Raw genomic sequence first — 24,607 nt, forward strand, 5'->3', positions numbered from 1 at the left:
TGCTGAATTAAAAGGGGTTTATTGAGGAACACCGGTCAACTGATTTTAAATTTACCTTTTAGCAAAAACTTGGCATGTAATCAAATCGAACTGCATCTTGATCATGGCAAACATAAAACTTTCTAGATACAATTGTCTTACTTAGCATGAGTACCAAACACTACAAACAAAGCTTTCAAAGAAACGAAAATTTGTATCCTCTGCATTCGTCCCCGGTACTTACAGAGCTCTTGATTCAATGATGCTGACATACAAGAAGACATACGAGTGCCTTCATAAAAACAACAGAAAGTGGGAAACATTTTGCAAAAGTGTTGCGTGTCAATAGTTGAACACTGGAACAAGACGTACAGCTTCACAACATGAATTTCTACAGTGTCACAAATATTTTTTTTTTTCAACTGTACAGGTATTACCACAGAGTGGCTCAATTTATCCTAGAAAGACCCCTAGGGGTGCGTGCCTTATATAAACAGCCAGGGGTGTAATACAGCCGTCGATTTTTGCCTCATTTTTCCTTTGACTTCACAGAAAAACTGCGTATTCAACCTGCCACAACTGACAGCATACATACAATCACACACTGTGCAAAAATCGTGCAAGACTAAAGAAAAATAAAAAGAGAAAAGGGTGCAAACAATATCAACATTTTTGCAGGCATTGTCACTCCATTTCACTACTTCATGGCAGCAGCGTTGATGGTCAACAGTGCACTGCTTAACATTATGAAGAAGAAACAATTTTAAAATTGCAACTATGAGCGGTAGTACTACAAATGTAAGAAAAAAAAACAATTTGCAAATTTTTTTTTTTCGGAGATAATGGCCTACCAGCATTTACATATATAAAATTATTGCAGGCACTATATAAACCTTGTGCAAACACTTCCGTTCAGCACAATCCATTGACTGCTAACTCGAACTAGTTGAAGAAACTAAAATGCCATGCGACAATCATCTTCATTCAAAAGGTCAAAATATACAAAGGCTAAGAACAACAAACAGGGAGATAGTGAGGAAGGCTGTGAAGGAGTAGTAAAACATGCCAAAACTGGACACGACAGATACCGCACACATCAGCTTAAATGCCGTAACACTTTTCTTGCCTCACCTCCTAAGAAAGCATACAATGGTCACTTTATGGCATCCTCGCGACTCATCCTTCAGCACCACATGACAAAAATGAAGAAAAATAAAACTACTGCATGTCTTCTGTCTCCAAACACCTGCTAAAATCACTGTGCCACAAAGCAATAATTTGCGACCGAAGAATGAGACAGTAAAACTCATGATGGTACTTTTCTCACAAGCAAACGTTTCAAAAGCAGCCATTCTTGGTGTGGCCTTATGCTCAGTGCAAACTCCACCTCAGGAGACACTTTAGTGCTGTTGGTGAGATGTCTGGAGCATCATATGACACGCATCAAGCACAGCGAGAGTGGTCATGGCGGGGATCACCGCCCCCATTGAGGCGTTGATACTTGACCCTCCTGTCACTCAACCAGGCCTAGGGCATCATAGTAGCATGTTCTGTAGCAACAGAAAACTCATGATGCCACTGCTCTCAGGTGACCCAATCACCTTCTGACTAACAAGAGCCGAGATACTTTACACGAGTCCACTGAGAATGTAGCCCTGTTATGTGCCTCTTCCTGTTTAGAAATCAGTGCCTAATTATTGACCAACATCTGCAGATATAGTTAGTAGTGACAAGTGGCTTTGATGACTACACACTTTTTGCAACAAAGTCATCGCAATAGCTGCTATGTTTGCACTGCCTGAGAGGAGGGGGGGAGCCTACCTGAAAAGTCTCACATCAGGCCCAAGCCTAGCAATGCCCGAATGTGATTGGTCCACATGATGAGAAACTGAGAATGGAGCAATGAAAATATTTTTAGGGTTCTTACTGACAGTTTTAACTCAATCTTCGGATTATTTATTACCTAGACATTTTGATCTTGCCACAGTCGTGCTGATGGAGGTCGGGAGTCAATGGCTAATATAAGAAAATTTCTAAATATAATTTCTCGGTTCAAGCGCGAACAGAATAACAAACATATTCAATCCATATATATAATTTCATTTCATTTCATTTCATTTATTGAAGCCTTAAAGGCCCGAGGGCATTACATAAGGCTAATTTTGCGCATGATAATTTTAGATGTGCATGATAATTTTCAATTATCATGCACATCTAAAAGTTTGTTTCCCGTGAAAGTAGCCTGCTTGATATTATAAAATGGCAATCAATTTATACAGAGTAACATCAATTCGTTCTTGGTCTCCTCCTAGCTTTCACATTGCTTGCAATGCCTTCCACACACCTTACTGTTACCCTTCGCCTCAAGAATCTATTTATACATTTTATTTATACACTACATTATATGAACACTACGCACAATTTACACATATCCAAGTAACATGTTTTCAGGAATTAAGTCCACAGACTATACACATTGAAATGCTTAAGTTTTATGCTGCGTGAATTGTACAGTATTTTAGTTTTCGAAACTGCCCACTACAACCTTCACGTCTAAAGCAATTCCAATCTATGCTCTTTTATTTTCTTCAGTCGGAAGAGCTAATGGGCATCACAATATATCTTAATAGTGAAGGTCAGCCTCATGTAAGAACCACTATGGAGGACACCGTCAGGTGCTGCATCATTGTAAGTGGGCACACACAACTCCAGTAAGGAAACCTGCGGTATACTCTTACATATAGCAGTCTTTGCGCAAGATTGGTGGAGTGTGCCTTGTCCTCTTGGTCGTCAAAGCTCCTTATCCTCAGCAAAATTCCCTTCTCTCTTTTTCCACCTACAAGACATAACTCACAATTTAAAACTCTTCTCCCGTCTTTGGGAGCGCAGCTTGAACAAGCTACACCAAGAATGGCTGCTTCTAGTCTAAGGAGAACAAGTTTATCAGCCAGCGCAGTGACAAAAACAAGAAAACCACCATGTACGCCCACCTCCAATTCTTGCCAGTCTCCATCTTCCACTCTCTTCTTTGGTGAATCCAATTCTACAACTTTCTTAGCCTATATGTGCTTTCTTACCAACATAATCTCATTTTAAGTCTCAGACCTTACACCTTCTATCCCTCTGCCTCTTTCAGGCACACTTTCCACTTACTACATAAAGCGAGCACACTTCTTAATGTGAAGCCAAGCAAGTATCACAAGCGCTGCTCAAGTCACCAAAACTTCTGCTTAAATTGCAATCTACAATTTTTTAAACATTTAAAAGTAGCTTGCTGTTACCAAAGCTGGCTTCATTTCATTTACAGACAATTTTAAACGTAACAGTCTTGCTGCTTCCTCAGTACAAAGAATGCCAATCATGAATGTGTGATCACAGGCCTTGTCAGTCTTTTAGTATTCTTAAAAAATATCTGTAGAACACCTTATGGTAATCCATTTATTCCAACTTTAACAATGTGCTGAGTTATCAGGAATAATTGCAGTGCACTTAATGAAATTTCAAGTTGTTTTTCTTTTTTTTTTTGTCCAGAAGTGACCACATTTTTTTATGTTCAGACATGAGAATGCCTGGGAAATGATCACTTTCGCTAAGCTAATCCATACTTGTGGTAGTGGGACAAGATTTCTTGAGTGAAAGTATTGACAGCGGTAGGCTTCAAGGAATTAAGGCCCTGAGAGAGAATCTTCAGACTAACACTTTTTTCGCTTGTGGCAACATAAACCAAAACTGACTGTCTTTTAAACCAGTGGCATGGGCAGAGGCATATTATTTCTTATTATTTTGGGCAGCCTCACCATACAATGTCTTTTAAACCAAAGCTATAAGCAACCAGGGTGTGGTCCTGCAGCTTCAAGAAGACAAGGCTTTACGCACAATCGTCTCGTGGGTTCAGTGAATCCCCAAACTCATGCTGCCCCAAATATGAAGCAGCAGTAAATTGTTTTTGCGCTAAAATTAGTATTGTGGTATGCATCTGCCTTCTTGAAGTCCGCATGAATAAACTGTTGAGTTTTTCAAAACGAGAACGAGAAACCCGAGCCAACCTCAAGTAAATGAGGACTGCATCATAAAATTTTGTCCCACTAGCACGAATAATGTAACATTTCCTCATCCAAGTGTGTCTGCATTCCGCATGCGTGCAGAATGCATGCGGAAATAGGCTGAAGTTAAGTGCACAGCAGCAGGATACTGTAAAACCATCAATTATAATGAGTTTTTTCAGGTAACCACTAAAAGTAAGTTTTGCTAACCTGACACGAAACAGCATGTAACATTTAAAACACACTCCAAACGAAAGTTTCAACGTGCCCACTCACCTGACCAACTTCCTACAGGCTACAAAGTTTACGCCTCTTAAAATGACACGTTAGACATCAACCTTGGTCACTCAGGCTAATGAACAAAATGAGCTCTCACCGAGAGAACGTTCAACAGAAGAAAAAGAGGTAAAGGTGGGATTACTATAACACAGAAAAAAAGTACGGAGGACAACATATAAGATTTGTAAAACAAAGAATAAAAGATGTCAAAAGCTATTCTTTTAAAACCTGTGCGCCCTCAAAAATGAAGATATACACGTACAGTATATATATATTACAAACAGGTGTCATTATCTGCCTACTCAACAGGAGCCTTCTGCAAACCCTTCATCTGCTTTGCTTTCTGCCACAATATAACACAACTGCAAACAGTGTTTCAAGAGCAAAACAAGGGATTAAGAAGAACAGGAAAATGGATGAGCCGAAAAGCCCACCTGTCAGAATGCTGGCCGCTGGCAGCCGTAGGTTTCTAGCAAAGAAGATGGTGCGAAAAAAATTAGGATCCCACTTCTTGGGCCACCTTGGCAGAACCTGATTAAATAGCATGTGGCCACAGCCCACGACCCTTCCAACTCAGTTGCAGCCGGTCCGCATCTAATAGGCACAGATTATATTCCACTGTAACAGGCAATCTAATTTTTACGCAAGGAAAGACAAAGCCAACAACAACGTCAACAACAGAAATGCCTCAGCCGTAAAAGAGGTTGCGTACATAAAAATTTAACAATAGGAAGAAAAAAAATATCCTACGGCTGCCAGTCACGTCAGCTCTCTGTGGAGGCTCAGCTGTTGGGGAAAAATACCTCGCTGCCCACTCAGGTCATCTCGTCATCCTCGTTCTCGGCATTAAAGTCCAACTCCTTAGCAAACTTCGAGAACTCATCACAGTCCTTGAGGTCTTCTAGGGTCGACTGCAGCTCGGCGTCAAAGTCATCATTGTCCTCAAACTTCATTGCTGGCTCATTCTCCAGGGTGCTGTTCCAGTCCGATGTCAAAAAGACGTCCTCCTGCTGTGCTAATGTCTCTGTGCCGGTATAGGTCAGTGGGTCTGCGGCTGCTGCGGGTTGCTGGGGGAAGCTGAAACACTGGCCCATGCTAGGTGTAGCTGGGTACGACTTGGAGAAACTGTCGATGGCAGCACTTGGCCCTTGTGACTCCATCTCTTCCTGGAGGAGCAGCATCTGGTGTACGGGCACAGACCGGCTGCGATGGGCTGCAGGCGCCCCACTGGCCGTGGCGTTCTTAAAATATTCCTGTATCTCGTGTGCCAGGGGGTCACCACCACTGCTGGTGGCCATGCTCAGCCGGTGCGGAAGAACAGGGCCTGAAGCGTGGCGCTGCCGAACAGACGATGATGCCCACAGGGGGGGAGCATTGGCAATGCTCTCCTTGAGGCCAGTCATCCAGCTAGGGCTCGAAGGCGGCTGGCCCATGCCAGAGTCGGTGTCGCTCGGCACGAGACTGCTGCAGTCATTGAGCGAGGGCGCCGGAGGTGGGCACGAAGACACCAGTGGCGACAGCGGTGCTGACTGCGGAGACGGTGGTGGTATGCTGGACGCCGAGTTATGGCGCGAACGCAGCAGCGTGGGTGTCTCACCAACAGCCGGAAACGAGAAGCCGCAGGTCTGAGTACCGGACTCACCCACCATGGGGGAGAGTGGAGCACTGCGGGGAGAGACCAGCTGGGAAGGAGGGCCGCCTGGGCCTGAGCTGTGGCGGGCACGCCCGGGCAGCCCTGCGTTGTAGCCACCATTGGTGAACGTCACAACCTTGCCGGGGTTATAGGTAGCGTTGTGGCGCACCCGACCTGCAGTGACTGGGGTGCTCTGAGGGGAAACAAAAGGGGAACCAGACACTGATGACACTCCAGAGTCTACTGACTGGAAGGGTGTCTGTCGAGGGGTTCCTCCGTAGCCACTCTGGCCCGAACTGTGCCGTGATCGTGTCCAGGGGACGGGTGTTCCTCTTGGAGACACAAAGGGGCTGCTTGTTGCACTCGGTGGCTGTGAAGAAGTGCCAACTGCCACCGAGACCATGTCTGTGCTGGTAGCCATTACCGGTGAAGAGAGGGAAGGCAAGATGGCCTCGGGGTGGGGAGTAGTTTGAGGTGAGATGGGTGTAAAGAAGCGCCCTCTGGTGCTAGGGCTACAAGGAACGGGTGCGACAGACACCAGGCCAGTTCCAGCAAGCACCTGGTCCAATGAAGTCTGAATGCTCGGGTCACACGCAAGGTTTCCTGTATCTGCAAAGGTGTCTTTCAGTTTCACAAGCCCATCTAGCGTAATGGCACTGAGGTCATCCTGCGGCTGCAGTCCAGTGCTTTTGGGAAGTGAGTGTGTCCAGGCACTTGTTTTCCAGTGGACTGTCGACGAGGATGTATTGTTTTGAGGCATAGTGACCTGTTTGAGCGTCATTCCATTTTTCAGGTCCCCTAGTCCCAAGAGAAGTGTGGGGTCTATGCTACCATCTAAGCCAGCATTCTGTTTGCACAAGCTTTGCAATTTAGCACTGTCCTTCCGCTGGTGTGAGGACGGCAGGTTTCTTTCCAGTAACATTCGCAGCTGAGAAAGCTGTGCAGTTTTATGCTCTGCACAATGAGCCTTAGATGCATCACTTCCTGTCTGTGCAGTAACTTCGTTACTCATTGCCCCGTGTGAGAGCTCATCCTTAGAAGCCAGCTTCTCCAGAATGGAAGCGTCATATGAGGAGTTTCCATAGTACTCGTTCAGCACCTCTTTTTCCAGATGCACCACACACATTTCTTCCTTCACCGCCACCTGGGTGGGCAGCAGTAGGTCCAGGCTGGCTGCTTCCAATTTGGGTGTCCTAGAACCGTCCTCGGTGTGCCTCCTTTTGCAAAGCAGGGCCTCCCCATCCTCTGAATGCCTCTTCATCGTTCCCACAGACACCTCCGTGCTGAGCTTGGCATCCCAGTCCGAACTGTTGCTGCTTGCTCCATCCTTAGACACCTGTGAGGCTATGCTGCTGAGCTTGGTTCCGTTGGATGGGCCTCCCGCTTCTGCATTCGGATCCGCACACACAACGACCGGAGACTGAGATGACGGCACCACCTCAGCCGTAGGCGTGGCCGCCAGGCCAGCTTCCCGGCTGAAGCGGAGCACCACTGCAGTGCTCCGGCATGCGGCTGGCTTTGGCTGGATTTTCTTGTACTTGCACCCCGCCGCAGCCGAGATTGCGGCCGCATTGCTGCTGCTGCTGCTGCTTGCAGGGTCCTGGGTGCCAAGCTGCAGGCTCTGCATGGTGGGGACAAATATGATGTTGTTTGCTGGCGGGGCAGAGGTGTGCAACTTGGGTTCCGCAGGCTCCTCCTTCAATCTCAGCACCACGTCTCCGTCACAGGAGACCAGGGACGGCGAGGCCTGGTCCCGTTTGCCCTGAGGCGTCGCGGCCAATACCCTCCGGTGCTGCTGCTGCTGCTGGGAGCGGCCCTCAACTGGTGTGCTGCACTGCGAAGACTGTGCCGAGTGCGAGCGTTGCTCGGTGAGCTTGCGCTTCTGGTCACCCAGTCTCTTTTTCTCCTGTAATTTGCGCTGCAACTGCTGCTGTGCTTCTCGCCGCTTACCCTGGCCCCGAGGTGTGCTACTGGCTTGGCTGGCTGTAAGCAGAAGAGCACAGGGCACCGTGAGTTTGTTGGCACAGGCACGCCTCCAAAAAGGCAGAGCCTTCACTCTTAACATACATGCTGTCTATCATGTTGCACCAAACTTGAGCCACTTAAGGACACAGGGAGCCCACTATATGTACTTGACACCCTTGAAATAGCTGCTCAGAGTGCTCCTTAATGCCTGCTTAAGAAGACCTCCAATAAGACCATTGGATTCAGCGATTTGCAAAGTATGCAGCACTGCAAACCTCTGGCAACACAATTACAGCAGTATCCGGATATTTGATGTCTGCATTGCAATTCTCACCCAGCAGTGATTTTTGCAGTGTGAGCAATGAGGCAGCCACTCTGTGCAGTCCCGGCCATCACGCAGATGTATAATGTGCAACACATGATTGCTTGTAGCATTATGTAGAACCATATAGGTGTTGACACCCACACCCGCCATGACAGAGCGTATGCAGAGATAATGTTCTCGTTCCAGAACATGTGCCTATTGAAATGGCATGGGTATGACATGGTAGTGCTGAAGAATAACAGCTGGCTGCCATTTAGCATTACCTGCACTGTGGAACTGCAGACGATGCCAAGCAGCACACGAAGCATCGTGTCCAGCTTTTGGAGCAGCTTGCAGGTGTACTCACCCAAGCTTTGTCTTGCCAGAGTGCATTTTAATGCCTGAATTTTACACGCAGAGCTGATTGCCGCCCATCACACTTCTTTGGAATGCCAACAGATGGCGCCACGAGTAGAAGGTTCACATGGCGAACAAAGTCTGGTTGTGCCGTTAAGCAGAGCATCAACACTTGCCGGGCTTCTGGCGGGGTGCGGTCCTTACATGGGACTGGCATTTTTCGGTTAAAAGTTTCTGACTATGGCACAGCCCCAATTATGTGCCCCATTTTTAAGCATACATTTTTATAATGAATCAATGCAAAGCTGGCAAATCCTTCAAATATATAATGTTTCTAAAGTATAAATGATACGACATGCATTAAACAATCAGCGCAAGTTCCTTTCTCACTCGAGTAAAACAGATAGCTGAACATCACATGATTCTAAGTGAAGACCCTCCTAAGATCCTGCGCTTGTGAGAGCTTGGCCAATGGCTTGGAGTAGCACCCCATGCGTGTGACCCATTGGCCTCCATTGTGTTTCCACATGCATCGATTTCAAATGTTTTCCGGAAATCAAAAGGTTTTTGTCTGATGGTAAACTGGTAACAAGGTTAGATATTTAGTATGATTAGAAATTCAAAGCCCTCACTGCACCTCCAATGCGAGCCAAGTTAAGCCTGTTACACTAAGCAAACAACTCATTATGACATGCACCCCGCTGGCACCCAAGCATGGCGAACGTGGTGGTGCCGCAAGGAAATGTGCCACTCGCACGTCCCTGCCCACAACAGATGCGTCTAACCGTGTCTGCACCCCATTGTCTTTTTCACAGTGTATTCTGTCCTTCCTGGTGTGAATGCTGAGGATACCAGACCGGTCAGCAACGCTAAGGTACCGTGTGTTCATGGTTCAAAGTTGAGTTCAGCATGCAGAATGATGCGTTCATGGTCCTGACAATCCACCTTTTTACACGAAATGTGGCGCCCTCTGGGAGTGGTTGAAAATTCGCCTGCTACTGGTTGAAAACACCCTTGGCGCCATCGAAAGATGGTATGTTTTCTTGACACCTAACGCCATCTATCGGCGTGACAGGGCCTCCGAAATCAGCTACGGCTGCACCGATGGCAGAGGCCAAGAACTGCGCATGTGCAGCTAGGGTTGGTGGTTTGTTTTCAACCAGTGGAGAGGCGCGCATGCGCAGAGCAGCCTTGTCAAAAAGGCGGATTGCAAAGGTAGTTACCACCGCCAGCAGGACATACTATGTGGCCATCATTATGCGTACGAGAATGCTTCCTTTGTTAATTTTTCTTTTTTTAATTACCGGCCATCAAGTTGAAGCTTTTACACGAGTATATATGGCAAAACAGTTCTTACCCTGCATTTTGCAGGTACATAGCCTGTACGAGAATGCTTCCTTTGCTAATTTTTCTTTCTTTAATTACCGGCCATCAAGTTGAAGCTTTTACCCGAGTATATATGGCAAAACAGTTCTTACTCTGCATTTGGCAGGTACATAGCCTGATCCTCATTTTTATGCGCACCATAGAATGCTTCTCTCAGCTAAACAGATGAACCGTTTCAGCTAAAATTTGAACGTAAGTAGAATTCGGTCGGCAGTAGTATTGTTTTGTACCATATTTGCTTGACCATCTGACTAATTTGATAAGAAGCAATCAAATATGTTGGCATGTTGTGCAGCAACAGCAAAGCAAAAGCAGCAACTGTCCCAGCTATGGCACCGGTAGCACTATCTCATTTTGTTCCAAGCTCTATAAAATATTTATTGCAACACACAAACAAGTCTTCAAGTTTAGAGCAATTTTGTTCAAAGTTTTTAGTGATCATTGCTAAAAAAGCAGCCAAGAAAGTGCCTTCAAACCTTCCACAAAACAATCCCCCTCAATCCACTTCCTTTGCCAAATCTCCATGACAGATTTGCTACAAGTGAGTAGCGCTATCCCTGGGATAGTGGCCTCTTTTGCTTTGTCGCTACTACAAGCAATGCCAATATACAGTAAAACCTTGTTGATATAATCCCCCTCGACATAAAACGTTCTTCGGCACAACATATTCCTTTTTCCTTTCCCAACCGATGCCCTACAGAGGTAATGCACTCACTTTGTATGGCTAATTTCCATGTAGATTTGGATAATACTATCGCGATATTTCGTGCAGTTTTGAGTACTGTATTTACACAATAGTAAGTCGACCCCATTTTTTCAATTCGAGAATCCGAAACTGGGGGATCAACTTACAATATAGGAACCAAAGCATGGCACTGTTAATAACAACATGACAAAAACCATATCAGGGAGGCTACAGCAAATTTGTTTGCTCTACGACTTTAAGTGCAACATTCAGTTACTGTGCGTGGTTCTCGGAAAGAACTTACACTGCGCAGCACAAACTACAACTTCATGAGTGTCGATAGTTTACGGAACTGCCACTGTTAGAATCGCGGTGACACTCCTTTTTTGCACGTCAGTTGCGTCGGGTCACGTGACTTGGCGGCACTTCCAGGGAGTGTCAATGGTTGACGGAAGAGCCGACACCAATCATTTGTTGAGTTCGCGCCCATTGCGCATTCACACTTTTCACTTTACGACCGACTATGTGCTTCGTCACGAGCTCTTCAGTCCAAAAAGCATTCGGTGCTTATTCCACGCAGCGTTCAAGGGGGCGGCTATCATTTATGCCAAAGTAAGAAGTGCGCTGTGGGCCGCAAGTTTGAAGCTTCTAAACAGGTTTTGCAGGAGTGGCAGTGGCAGGTAGACAAAATTTTCAACTGTGATGCCAAGCAAAGAGGCTTCCAAGGGATACAGTTGGTATTCTGTCCAAAGCTGAAGGCCGAGCATGCTACGTATATTGCCGAAAGACGTGACTTGACGTGGAGATGAGTTGTACAGCCAGGCAATAAATTTTCGTTGTCGAAAGCATTTACCGCGATATGTTTTTTTTTCAAGGGGGGGACGCGATTTCGGGGGGTCGACTTACAATCATGTAAATACGGTAAACAGAGCACAGTCCAAAGGCATAAATGGTTCTTTGGGAGTATCACAAGGGCCTGTCTTTGGCCCACTGTTGCCTTTTATTTGCACAGATAATATTTGCGACAGTATTTCTGCTTGTGCATAGCTATTTGCCTATTCAGACATGATGGTTTCGTACAGATGTATTGGTAATCTGGATGATATCATTACAAGAAGACTTTAAAAATTGTGCCGAATAACATGTATCGAGTAAAGTACATATAATATTAATGGAACAAACTTTGCATCTGTGATAGGGCACAAGTATTTAGGAGTTTACACGACAGCTAGCCTTTCATGAAACCACCATTCTCATCATACTGCAACCAAAGCGAGTAAACTTTTACTTTATTAAGTAGTAACATGAGGTGATTCGCCATTGAAACGAAGGCATCAGTGTGCAAGACTCCAACAAGGGTTGTGCTTGAATATATATCCATATCGTGGGATCCCTGAGCAATTACTGGCACTCACAAAATGCAACTACAGACACTCTTGGCTAGAATAATTTGAAAAATAGAAAAAAATAAAAACCCCTTAAATTATACTTAACTCCAGGACAGGAACAGAACCCAGAAAGTAGATGCTGGGTCCAGAATATATTTTCATTATGTCTGTATCGTGTAAATAGGGGTATAAAAGCATAATGCTAAACAGATTGCTTCAAAGTATCTTTTAGTTATGGTTGGTTTTTGGGATTTGACATCCCAAAGCACCTTAGATATGAGGAATGGTGCAGTGGAGGGCTCTGGAAATTCCAACTACCTGGTGTTCCTTTTCGCCGAAAATACCAGAGAATAGAGCAGGCTCAAATGCGATGCTACTACTGCCGTTTCGAATGATTCATTCATTGCTATGCTGAAAGGAATAATTTGGCATATTCACTATTTTCTGTACTGCCATTCATCTGCATCACATATAATGCCTTACACTGTGCCCCACACACTGTAACGCCGGCACTGTATATAAGCTGACTAAATAAATAAAAACAAATAACCCAGCAACTAAAAAGAAAAAAAAAAATGTAACTTTCTTAGTTCACAACTGCTAGCCTAAACAGAAATTACATGAAAACCTACTATGACAGTCTGGACATGATAGGAAAAGGAATTCTATTTGGCTAACTTGTGCCCACATAATGAAGCTGAGACCGGGGGCAGTGATCTTCCGGTTTGTGGTACCTTTTGTATTCATTAGCTAACATGCTGGAAGTGCTGCAGTGTTTAGGAGCCAGAAAGAGGGAAAGTAAGCTGCCCCCCCACCTTTGTCATTGCCCAGTGCCTTGGCTGAGAGCACAGTCACGGCGGCCACAGATCGTGCGTCAACGAATGTGCTGTCCACCAGATGACGTGCCAGGTGGCGCACAGTAGGGAACTTGTTTGACAGCACCTTCTCGGCCCATTCACGCACAAGCAGCCAGGAGGCCTGGCTCAGTTCCTCCTCCGAACCATCCCGAGGACACTCCTGTACCACACAAAGAAAACGAGCATTCAGAAAAAAAGCACTGACTTTAAGCAAAGATGTCAAAGCACGGCTATGGGCAGATTTTTCCGGATTTACAGCCTAAAGTGGCTAAAGCTGCCATGCAACCAACATGGGGCTTGAAACAGTCCTCTGCTGTGCTAACCAACCCCTTCCACGTTACAGCCTCATAGGTGAGCACACATAGGTGAGTACAGCCCCATAGGTGAGTGGTGGCTCAAGCGTTAACGAAAAGGGTTCTACTTAAGTTGAAGACAATGCAGAGAGCTACAGAACAGAAAATGGCAAGTGTAATGTGATGGCAAGATGGGAAGCGTGCACAGCAGGTGAGAGAAATAACTCGAGTCAGTGACGTTCTAGTGGATATTAAGGAGGAGAAATGGGCATGGGCAGGACATGTATTATGAAGAGAGGATAACTGATGGTAACAAACTGGATACCAAGGGAAGGAAAGCGTAGCAGGGGGCGGCAGAAAGTCAGGTGTAGGTGGATGAGGTTAAGAAGTTCGCAGGGGTCACGGGGGTGCAGCTAGCCCAAGACCGGATTAGTTGGAGGAATATGGGAGAGGCCTTCCCTGCAGTGGCTGATGATGTGCTAAACAACTACAAGATTTAAAAAGTTACAATTTGTTTTACACATTTTCCTCTTGAGGGACATAAATACTTATAATCAATCTAAAACTGCATTTTCTCCTAGGAGCACGATGGTGTGGAAAGGAATTTTTCCTCTAAAATTCCTTTTTCATAGTTTCTGTGGTTATCTATGCAGAGGTATGTGATCTACTGAAACTATTCAGCAAAAACAGTGCAAAGAACACGAGTTCAGAGCGAGGACACAGAATGAGCGCTGATTAGCAACAAGGTTTGGTTAGGTTTGTGGGACTTTCCAAAGTGACTCAGGCTATGAGAGACGCCGTAGTAGAGGACTTCGGAAATTTTGACCACCTGGGGTTCCTTAACGTGTACTGACATCGCACAGCACATGCAGGGTGTCTAGCAAACCCCTATTTTCAAAATCCCTGGCTTTTTGAGGTTTTTCCTTGTTATTTCAGTTCGAATTCCCTAACGAGTGAAGACACTAAAAAATGTAGCTGCCGATGATGATGTGCATAGACGAATAACTGACAACGAAAAGCTATTTATTAATCATAGTCTGCAATTTACAATAATGAAAATGCTATCATCAGTATTAATGGCCGTTAAGAACGTCAAACGTTTAATGAATATTAAAAGCGCACTGATGCCAGCTTCAGAGCACGTGAACCCATCGTTTGCAAGGCGCTCACCCCGCAATCAGCCGAGCCAATCCAATCCACCATGGCTGCGTGCACGTTTGGCAGCATAGCTCACTGATCGCTTTCACGTTGGCAGTGCAGTTATTCCTTTTTGTCACATAGAACTCTCACGCAGCGCTTCCGCATATTTTATTGAGTACCCAACTCCCGTGCGTATTTGTGCTTCTATTGTGACAGCTGAGCCGTGCGCTGGCGTCAAGTAATATATCGCGCCTCGCCTTGCGGTGCGACCGCAGCGCGCTGGAGAGACAGCTAAAAAAAACGATACAAACAAACTGCTGTGCGGCAGCTTAAAATGAAAATGCACTGCATAATAACTTGGCGAAATTTTTGCTGGTTTCCCCAACATTTCACTGATTTTTCCCAGTGCATAAAAATTCTCTGATAATTCCCGGCTTTCCCGGTTAACAGACCCCCTGACACGGGCGCCTTGCTTTTCGCCCCTAGCAAAAAGCGGCCGCCGAGGCCAGGATTTGATCCTACATCCTTAGAAACAGTCGTCGAGCGCAGCATCCACTGTGTGACCCCAGTGGGGAGATTAGCAGCTAGGAGTTTTTAGTCAGTGCTCATCCTGTGTTCTCACTCTGTCCTGATTTTCTTTGTGTAGTTCCTATAGAATGGAATAGTAACTTGCCCAAACTTCTGTTTAAATGCGATCACTTTGCCACACAGTTCTCAAACAGCCTTTCCTTCTTTCCATGAGTAGAATACAGCTCAGCATAACGTGCATACACAATGTGAAGGAGGTACAAATTATTTGCAGGCTGTTAAATCTCGTTACAAGAGACACTCGGTTATAAGAGACATTTGAAAATGGTTTGGTTGGTTTTCCTATGTCTGCGATGTTAACAACATTGCATACAAGGGACATGGTTACAAGAGACACTCGGTTACTAAGGACAACTTTTTCAGGTTCGTGGAGTAAATTCTCCACTACTTAGAAGAGACACAACCCAGGTGCTCATGCAATGCATCTGGAACATACCAACTAGTACATGATGCACTTCAGATTTCCTTAGCTAAATTCTATTCCATATCAGTGTCCTTTTTGATGTGTATGTCAGAAACTGAGGAGTGCTTCCCCATGATTGGAAAGTCAAAACGGCATCGCATTACTGTTACCTACGAAGCAAATCAAAATGCATGAATGACATTCAGCATTTTTAACTCCTCACTGTTAAAATTTAATCACAAGATGAAAGCATAGACTCCTGATGTCTTTCTCTTTGTGAATCATCTGAGGGTGACGAACCTGTAAGCATCCGAGGGTGACGAGCATGTAAGAGTGCCTCAAAGGTATTAGAGCAATAGGAAGGCTTGCAGAGTGAAGTGCTTTACCTCCAGAATTTGGGAAGGAATACACTCTGCACTTACAAAAATAGATACTAGTATGAATAACTTTTTTCTGAACAATTTCCTGTTAATGCGTGTGAATGCAATTATATGCTGATGTGCAGTAAACTGATCAACACAGTGCTTTTAGAATTTTTGGTTACAAGAGACCTTGCTTACAAGAAACGTGTTTTTCAGGTCCCTTGAGTGTCTTTTGTAACGAGGTTTTACTGTATTAGGTTCAGCGTGGCAACTAAGTATCACTATCTCAAAGGGAGCCTGCTGCATTTCAGAAAGTTTGTTTCGCATTCTCTGTGCACAAATATGAAGCTAGAGGTCTAAAAAAAAAAAAAATTCAGGGTAAGCAAGACGTGATGATGGATCAAGTGTGGTTTAAGTGATGTCAGCTGGGAAATAACAGTAATTAGCTCCAGTTACGCGGCGGGAGTGAGCACATTTCTCATCACCTTTGATGTGCTCTTTCCATTTACTGTCAAAGCCATTTCTTTTGCTGCTCCTGACTGCAGAGGCTTCATTCCTGGGTTTTCCTCACCCAAGTTTCAGTTCACTGGAAGCGCTGTTATAATATGGCAATATAAAGTTGTGCATTTGAAATGGCTGTTGATTATCGAAAATTGTAGATTGCCTAAATTAACATACATGAATTAACTCAGCTTGAATAGTTGCAAGTTAATTGCATGAGCATTTGAATAAACTTATCCACATGCTCTGTTAACCATTCAGTATGTAAGTAATAATGGGGCAATACAACCGCACTCACTTTGGCCAACGAGTCATCAGTTGCCGAAAGCAAGTCTGGTAGAATTGGCGACTTCATTTCTGACTTCTTGCGAAGCCCGCTATAGCAGTACCTGCAAGGGCACGGTGCATGGGATTAAAATTAAGCTGTACAAGACTGATGACACACAGCACTGTTGACAATTGGCATATGCCATTTTGCACAGTGAGGGGACAGCCCGTAGCTCCTCCGAGTACTTGCCTAGAATTGCCTCTTGTGCCAAGTCGACGTGGTCTCACTGATGGGAAAACGTGTTTCATTACCTTGCCAAAGTCGGCCGCACAAAGTGGTTCAATCTTGTTCTTTTCAAAGAAACTCCTGCAAATTGAAATAGTGTCAAAACAGGGACACTGGACAAGATAAGATCTCGACGATGCATCTTGCAAGTGATGCATCTTGCATCTTGCCCAGGCCACTCAAATTTGTGACATCAAATCCGAAGGCTATAATAGTTCTCAAGAACACAATCTTTGTCCCCTCAGTACATCACATGAATGAAAATCAAAGACAGCCACTATTGTGAAAGCCTTTAGAACACCTAGATTGTTACACTCCCCTACCCGGCCAAACTAAGCTAACAAAGCCCACCCATACCTTCCCCATGCCAAATCAACAAGGCTTAGTTTGTCATAGATTAGTCCAAAATGACACACACTCGCTAAGAATCCTAAGATCACAAGGACTAAAATGAGGTCACAAGCTCACAAGATTCATGGGCTCATCCACAATAAGATTTCTTTGAGCTCATTCAGTATCACAGCCTCACGAATTTACCTGGGCCTATATCCAAGTTTTGAGTGCGACGCTCGTAGAGCTACAGCCTTTGCGTTAGCCTGCACTCGACTGCGCCTCCTCAGTGCAGCTCACCTGTATTCCTCGTACACTTCTTGCTTAGGCAGTGATATCTCCGGGTCTTCTTCAAGGTGGCTCTGGATCCAAGTGTAAGTCTGTGCCACTTCTGCATCTGCCTTCTTGCCCAACGGATTGCCCGAACATTTCCTAGGCAATGCACAAGAAGCTCATGACAAACTGACCATCATGCACATGCTGCTTTCAGCTGGTGTTGACTGGACCACAAAAAAATGAAACCGCCGATAAGCTAGCTCACCCCAGTCACCACCACCACCAGCTCTGGCCATGTCCATGTCTATTGCAGGATGACACCCTGTTCCCACAACATCCTGTTAGGCCTGTCCAGTGCCAGTTGCAGTGTCACTGCAAACTGCCCAGTCCCCCTCCCCGTGACACTCTCCTCTTGGAAATCTCTCCACTATTCTAGCAGGCCACCAGTAGTCTCCTCTCAGTAGTATGTGCTCTGTCCATTTCCTTCCCAATTCAAGCTAGGATATGCCATTAACCTGTTCTCTGACTAATCCCGGTCTCTTCCTGTATCTTGCTGTTACCGTTACCATTTTCCTCCTCATAGCTTCCTCTGCTGTCAGTGTCCTCCATTAAAGTAATTTGAGCTTACACTAACTACAGGAACATCCCTATCGGCTGCAGAGCTACTAGTGCACAGCATGGCAAGAAGCAATTTGGTTCTCAAAGTTAGCCACCACTGAAAAACGCTACCTTGATGCGCGGTTTCCTGCTGTGCTGCAGGACTGAGAAAGCACTTATTGTTGCAGCTATTCATGCTCACTCCCATTTTCCAACCTGCTTGCTGTGATGTCAATGCACAGCAAGGAGTGTCAGTGCATGCTCCTGCCACGGCCTCATGCAGGACTGCAGTATGTGCAAAAATAAATAAATAAAACAAGATCCAGGTAACAAATCACTCCAGTGCCCTTCACTATGTTTGCTCTTTCTTCTTCCAAACACCCCCTCCAATGTCCCTTTCCGGATTGTGCCCTTCAGTTGCTGCACATTTCCTCACAGCCAATTTGCATTCTTTCTATTCACCCTTTTAATGTGAGTTTCATCCCCACACAAGCATTTGCTGTTTGAGCTGTTCATCACTAAGAGAAAAGAGAAAAGAAAGAAACAAGCACAAAGCTTCATTCCTCAATAATGCAAAAGGAGCCGAGAACAGCTATGCAAGAATTTGTATAAATACATCAATCACCGAAAATAACTAGGCCGACTAGCAAAAGCAGAGGAGAGGTAGGAAGGAGGGAAAGCTAAGTTTGAATGTTGCAAGAAAGGAAAAAGCATTAAATTCCAGGCAGTTTAAGCCAGTCTATATCTGACATCCCGGTCATGTTTCTACAACAGCTCCCGCACCTGTGCTAAGCTATGGCTTAACTGCCCATTAGAGTTTGCACGGCACGCTAACATTCTGCAAAAAGGACAGCGCCTCACAACCATTCCAGGGCTTCCATTGCCTTCCTTGCCCAGTATTTACCAGGTTTACAAAGGTATAACAGTCAATAACAGGATTAGCATTCTTTGCTCTGTACTGCATACATAATGAAGATTGCAATGTCCTGAGAAGGTGTTAATAAAAGAATAAAATATAAGAGTGGATAAGAATATGTATCCTTCGTCACATATAGTAATTAATCACCAGTGCAAGGACTTCTGCAGGAGAGCCACTGCAATGGCATTTTTATTTGTTGGGATATGCTATAATGTTATTACCATTTGACTAATAAGATAATACTGTGGCACCTCAGCATATGTCTCTTGGAGCGTTTAAAACAAACAGGATAAGAAAACCCTCCAGCTGAAAAGCCTTTTATAGACCAGTGAGGAAATAAAAGCCAGATATCTAGGCTAAGTTATGCAATGTTAATATCCCATGTTTAATATGACCACAGCATCAGCTAGAGAAAATCTTAAGTTTACTTTAGGCTGTTATGAATTTCTCAACTACACAGACATTTTAATGACAACCAGCAAATATTGTTGAGGTTCCTTTAAAATACAACCATTCACTCATAACCGATAGCATGTAACTTATTTGCCCCCTCTCTTCCCCCTTCGAAAGAAAGAACTCACTGTTTAAGAGGATCTGCTTCAACTGGGGTACCAGTGGGAAGCTGGAGATAAAGAAATAGCTTCTCAATGTCGGACAGCTGGCTGACATCCTCCTGTGGATGCAATCAGAGAAGAGAGAAAGTGCTTCCATTAGAATGCGCAAGCCAGATGATCTGTCAAAGAATGTTATTTCAACAACACGACAACTGCCGAGCATTCTTAGAATGCACACGTCAATTTGAGAAAAAACTGTTCCCATTAAAAGCAAGTTCATTTGTGCTTCAAAACCACCACACTGTAGCAATGTCCCTTGACTTGAAATTTTCTTGTAAACTGTGAGGTGTTCTCACTGAACTAGGAATATTTTTTACATGTATAAACTGTGACAGTCATCACACATGGACAAACTGTGCTCAAATTATAAACTTAATTTAAACAAAAGTAAGCGAGAAAATAACTTTTCGTTCGGCTGCAACACTTTATCAGAACATAGACTCCACTGAAAACAAAGATAAAAAGTCCATCTTTTTCTTTTTTTTACAATTATCCTTTGGGCAATCTTGCTTTATCAATGCATCTATGGTACGATTAACAGTAGTAATTAGCTTTTCAAATATATAAAAGATGACAGAACAGAATCGGGCCTTAAATTGAAATGAACAATGACAACTAGTGAATTGAGTTGCAATCACTGAATTCGCATACACGACAAAGCATGTCAGGAAAATCATAATTTAAAGAAACTCTCCGAGAAATTTTGTCCATGCAGTGCCTCGTAAGAAAGTTTGAACCTGCAGCCATTACCACAGGCAAACTTTTCACTGTTTGCAGATGCTGACATTTATGCCGGCATGATGTAGTACAATGCAGAATGCCACATCAGACGAAAAGGTCATCACTGTCACAAAAATCACAACAAAAAGCAGAAATAGGCATTTTGACTCACAATGAGAGCTGCTATCTTTTTCCTTGCTTCCTCACTGAAAAAACAAACAAAATAATGTTGAACACCAAGCTGTAAATGTGCACGTGAGTTGTTGTTCACGGGCCACTTTGCTGCTGCAATGAATCATAACAAATGTACAAATGCATTTAATTGTTGCATCAAACAATAAGCTGTATTGAGCTAGTGGTTTACATTAGGTCATCCTAAAGCTCCGAGTCGTCTTTCTTTTAAGAAAGACGACTCAGAGATGATAGTCTTTCTTTTCTGTCTTGTTTTTGTCGCGCTGACACTTTAGGATTTTGCATGCAGATTTATTACTCACAGATGGAATTAAAGTTTACTTGTGTCAATGTCCAATGATTCACTACATTATGAATGCTTGCCCTTTTAGCTCCCCATGAAATCGAACAAGTCATATGTCAAGCTTTGCTGCTGTACTTACGGTTAAAACTCAGCTGAAAGAGAAATATGGCAAACTTATTTTTAATGATGCCTAAGTAACATTGCGGGAAACACCACATTCTGCATGACATACATGACAATCAATACTGAAAGGCGCACGTTACAGGTTGGCAGAAGCCCCCATGAAAAAAAAAAAAGAAAGCTCGTGAGAGTGATAACGAATGCTAAATTTCAATCGTCGTGGCCTCTACAGAAGCATTATCCCAGCAAAGGTGTCGCGGCGGACAGCTTGCCGACAGCGGGCGGTACTTGCGTCGCGCGAACTAAGGAGCAAGGCTGCCTGCCGCAATTAACAACGTACTACAGCGCGCGCGGCGCTCCAAGCGCACAACGGCGCGCGATGCCTGCTGGTGCCTGACCACCACCGCCGCTGTACTCTCAGCTGCGGGCAGGCGTGGACGAACCCGCATTTAACGGGCCCTAGCGCTTAGAGGCTGAGGCAACTTCCGCGCGGCTTCACAGAACATCCTTGCAAACACAAACACACAAATGAAGCCCTTCTTTTTGTTTCTTTTTCTCTTATTCGTTAAGCGTTGTTCCAAACAAAGCAACAGCGGCACAGACTAGGAAGGCAGATGCGTCAGCGGCATAAGCTGTCACAAATAACGGATGGTACTGCCGTCAATTTAGAAACGTTATGTTTCGAGCTCGACAGAGCAACTCGCCGACATGCGCGCATGCATCGCGGCGGGCGAAGCCATGCAGGCACATTCGCGCTAAGCGCACAATAGCGCCGCGCTCGCGCAAGGCGCTACACAACATTGATACACGGGAGCAAGTCGTTCTGTCTCGGTAGCAACAAACACATAGTTTCTCAGCAATGACTTACGATGCCATGCCGCTGGAAATAAAATGTCATTGTTTACGGTTTCGATCCAAGCGTCGCGGGCTCGCTAGCGCGCTGCCATCACCTGATTGACTGCTCGATGTGGCTCTTCATCCAGTTGTTCCGGAGCGGCTTCGTTGTTTCGGTTTCCAGCGTTCCAGAAAACATGCCCATGTTCTCAGTTCCAGGCACATTTTCTTTAAAATCAATCCCGTTACTCAAATGACTACTAACGTCAATAGCACAGTCCGCAGCTTCCACCTCAGGCAGCTCTTCTTTCACACAACAGCCGACTTCCGATTTGACCGATGCTTTTTCCTTCTTCAACGTCTTCGTTTTTGTAGGATCCATAATTTAGGTTAAGCTTCACAGGTTTAAAGCAAAGGACACACTTATTTAAAACGATTACCATTTTGGCACGGGAATCAGCTGGACGAGTTGTTAGAGGACGCCGTAAAAGATGTCACCAAAGCAGCCCGTCACAGCTCCTCTCTTTTTATCCGGGACATCAGTTTGTATCCAATTGTTTAAATAAATATGGTGGCAAAAAATACTGTCAAAGTGCACTGACGATGCTTCATTAAAATTGCGAATTTTTCGTCGCACTATGTCCACGCCAGGTTTTCTATCAAGCCGGTCGATAACGCGCATGCGCACCAGAGCACTTTCGCTTTTTGCATTCGTCTTTGTATTTAGTTATGGACCTTTATGCGTGTTCTTGCATTAAACAATCGATTGTACTGCGGCTGCGCGGCGAGTTTGTGGCGTATGCGCAAAATACAACAAGTAAGGCTTCTCCGTTCACCTTGGTCGTGCACTTTCAAACAAATTATGCGCTAGTTTCTTATGCATATGCCAAGTATTTGCACGATGCACACGCAGAGCTTGAATGTATGCCTTTTATGGCGGACAGAGCTCATTAACAATAACTATCACGACGTTGTTCACAAGAAAAATTAAATGTAACGATGCAAAAATTCCAGAGGGCGCAGCGGCTACCCACAACGGTGAAGATAACTGGACAGGTACTCCATTGCAGCATCGCGGTAATACTCATTTTTTTGGAGTGTCGCAGCATTCGCAGCTGATACTAATTTGTGACGCTGCGCTAAATACACATTCAGTTCTACGTAGCCTCCGCCCTGCGCGATATGACTTTGCTTTGCTGATGGCTGATCAGGCACCGCAGTCGGCACTTTCTGCGACCCTTTGGCATTTGCTGCACGCAATCAATGCACAGCGATCTGTAGCTTGCAGACGAATTGCCTGGCTACCGTGCATGTAAAGCGGCCCGCACGCCTCCCAAGAGAACGCTTTTAGGTGTCAGTAAATATTCGCGATTTTTTTCTTGAGTTGCGAAATAAAGCTTATTCCCCCTGCTTACTGCTGCCTCGTTTCTCATCGCGCCTACATCGCACAAGACATGCGTGGTTTCAGCGCAGACCCGGAGTTTCTGACCTATCTTTACAACTCCTAGCCCACCTAGAGTCCAAGAGGAGGCGGCGACACAGTTTTTTCGAATCTTCGAAACGCACATTGGCACTAAATGGGAGACACGAGCGAGAAGCTACCAGAGATCGACAAGCTTTCTAAGGACTACTCGTCACAAAGGCAAGGTGGTGAGGTATGCACAGAACATTGTATTCTTGGGCCGACGATCTTGGCCGCCCACTGACGCTTGTGCAAGCATCAGCTTCTCGAACAGTTCATCTCTGGATGTAGTTCTAAACTAGCGCATTATGCACAGGACAAGACAATGGTAGAGCTTGTGGAGAAGAACCAGCAGTTAGAAAAGCAGAAAGCTGACCTGCTGGCACTCATCAAGAAACAGATGAAGTTGATAGACATTTTGAAGAAGCAAAAGGTACTACACATGAATGCTATGCACTATGGTAGCAGTTTCAGAGCAAACTTTTGTCTTTTTCTTTTCCAGATACACTTGGAGTCTACAAGGATCATTCAGTTCACAGAAGATGAATTGATACACTTGTTTGGGATGGACAAGAAAGATCATACACTCTAGAATAGTACAGCCATGGCAGCATATATAGTTTAAATTCTGCCAATGCAGCGAGTCCCCTTTGTATCTGCAGCCCTCTACAGGTACAAATAGGCAATGAAATAGACATGCACTATAGCCGAGGCCTGCTACACATACATTTCTGCATGTGCTGCGTGCATATAGCTTTCGAGAGAGCATACCTAGTGAGCTTTTCGCACACTGCGCCCAATGTGCACAATGTGGCAATTTTGGCCAAAAACAAAAATCGTGTAACACGGCTTCTCTTTGAATTACCCTTCAACTGACGAGGACCATGAAAATCGCATGGCAAAAAGCATGCCAGTAATCAACATGCCGTCATGTGACAAATTTCGTTCTTAAACTTCCCCCGTCTAGTCCACCTCATGACCAATTGAAAGGAAATCATGAGCACTACAAGGAATGTGACTAGAATTTACTTCGACAGAGCTATTGTGCTCAAGACATAGCTATACCTGTGCAGAACTATATTGCTGCTCGAGTCCAACACATCCATCAAGATATACTTTGCCACATAGCTAGAATAGATGGCTATGCATGCAAATCGTAGAATGCGCTCAAAATGCCACAACATTGACATCAAGTCAGGGCCAAGAGTGCAATGTGACATGCCTATGCCAAGTAAAGGATAAAAGCAACAATCTCTGCTCACACTCACTATTTGTCAGCCCCAAAGTGCAAGGTATGTATAGATGTCACCAAGCCGGGAATCCTGACGCTGTGTGTTGCAGTGGAGTAGAATTGGTTGGCACTTCTGCTATTGCATGTTGGGCTACAATTGCTACAGTGAAAAGCGCAAGTCGCAAGCAGTTCTCGTGTGAAAAATGCCGATTCGGTTACTGACACGCTGCTCCAAGCTGCAGGTTGTTTCTTGGCATTAAATGAAGTTAAACAAATGTTGTCCCCACGGATCTCATTTTTACTGTGGTCTCGC

At 44.8% G+C, this 24,607-nt stretch overlaps 2 protein-coding genes across 6 annotated transcripts; one reads left to right on the top strand and one right to left on the bottom strand.

The window, feature by feature from the left end:
* Positions 1-22,328, bottom strand: LOC146186610 (uncharacterized). Of its 2 annotated transcripts, none has more exons than XM_084607345.1 (8): positions 21,718-22,328; positions 20,345-20,378; positions 19,420-19,511; positions 17,347-17,478; positions 16,681-16,797; positions 16,462-16,552; positions 12,835-13,036; positions 1-7,917 (listed from the first exon to the last, which is right to left on the bottom strand). In XM_084607345.1, exons 1-8 carry the CDS (start codon positions 21,981-21,983, stop codon positions 5,117-5,119), a joined length of 3,735 nt encoding a protein of 1,244 aa, XP_084463471.1. In that variant the 5' UTR covers positions 21,984-22,328; the 3' UTR covers positions 1-5,116. The 2 variants fall into 2 exon arrangements, with proteins under 2 accessions (XP_084463471.1, XP_084463472.1); XM_084607346.1 differs by lacking the exon at positions 21,718-22,328 and adding an exon at positions 21,636-21,657.
* LOC146186611 (testis-expressed protein 9) lies at positions 22,314-24,568 on the top strand. Of its 4 annotated transcripts, none has more exons than XM_084607347.1 (5): positions 22,328-22,418; positions 22,616-22,678; positions 23,110-23,256; positions 23,380-23,496; positions 23,566-24,568. In XM_084607347.1, exons 3-5 carry the CDS (start codon positions 23,179-23,181, stop codon positions 23,653-23,655), a joined length of 285 nt encoding a protein of 94 aa, XP_084463473.1. In that variant the 5' UTR covers positions 22,328-22,418; positions 22,616-22,678; positions 23,110-23,178; the 3' UTR covers positions 23,656-24,568. The 4 variants fall into 4 exon arrangements, with proteins under 4 accessions (XP_084463474.1, XP_084463475.1, XP_084463473.1 ...); XM_084607350.1 differs by having other exon boundaries at positions 22,329-22,418; positions 22,616-22,657; XM_084607348.1 differs by lacking the exon at positions 22,616-22,678 and having other exon boundaries at positions 22,314-22,418.
* Positions 24,569-24,607: the final 39 nt, after the last annotated feature.

Source organism: Amblyomma maculatum, chromosome 6 (assembly GCF_055883805.1).
Source record: "Amblyomma maculatum isolate TAMU_Amacu chromosome 6, ASM5588380v1, whole genome shotgun sequence".
Classification (NCBI taxonomy): Eukaryota; Metazoa; Arthropoda; class Arachnida; order Ixodida; family Ixodidae; genus Amblyomma; species Amblyomma maculatum.

Coding starts and splice junctions, on each gene's coding strand:
- LOC146186611 (XM_084607348.1), top strand. CDS start 23,179: ATGGGAGACACGAGCGAGAAGCTACCAGAGATCGACAAGCTTTCTAAG. Junction 23,257..23,379: donor CACAAAGGCAAGGTGGTGAG/GTATGCACAGAA, acceptor CATTATGCACAG/GACAAGACAATGGTAGAGCT. Junction 23,497..23,565: donor ACATTTTGAAGAAGCAAAAG/GTACTACACATG, acceptor TTTCTTTTCCAG/ATACACTTGGAGTCTACAAG.
- LOC146186610 (XM_084607345.1), bottom strand. CDS start 21,983: ATGGATCCTACAAAAACGAAGACGTTGAAGAAGGAAAAAGCATCGGTC. Junction 20,379..21,717: donor CACATCGAGCAGTCAATCAG/GTGATGGCAGCG, acceptor TTGTTTTTTCAG/TGAGGAAGCAAGGAAAAAGA. Junction 16,553..16,680: donor GGCACAAGAGGCAATTCTAG/GCAAGTACTCGG, acceptor GTGCCCTTGCAG/GTACTGCTATAGCGGGCTTC.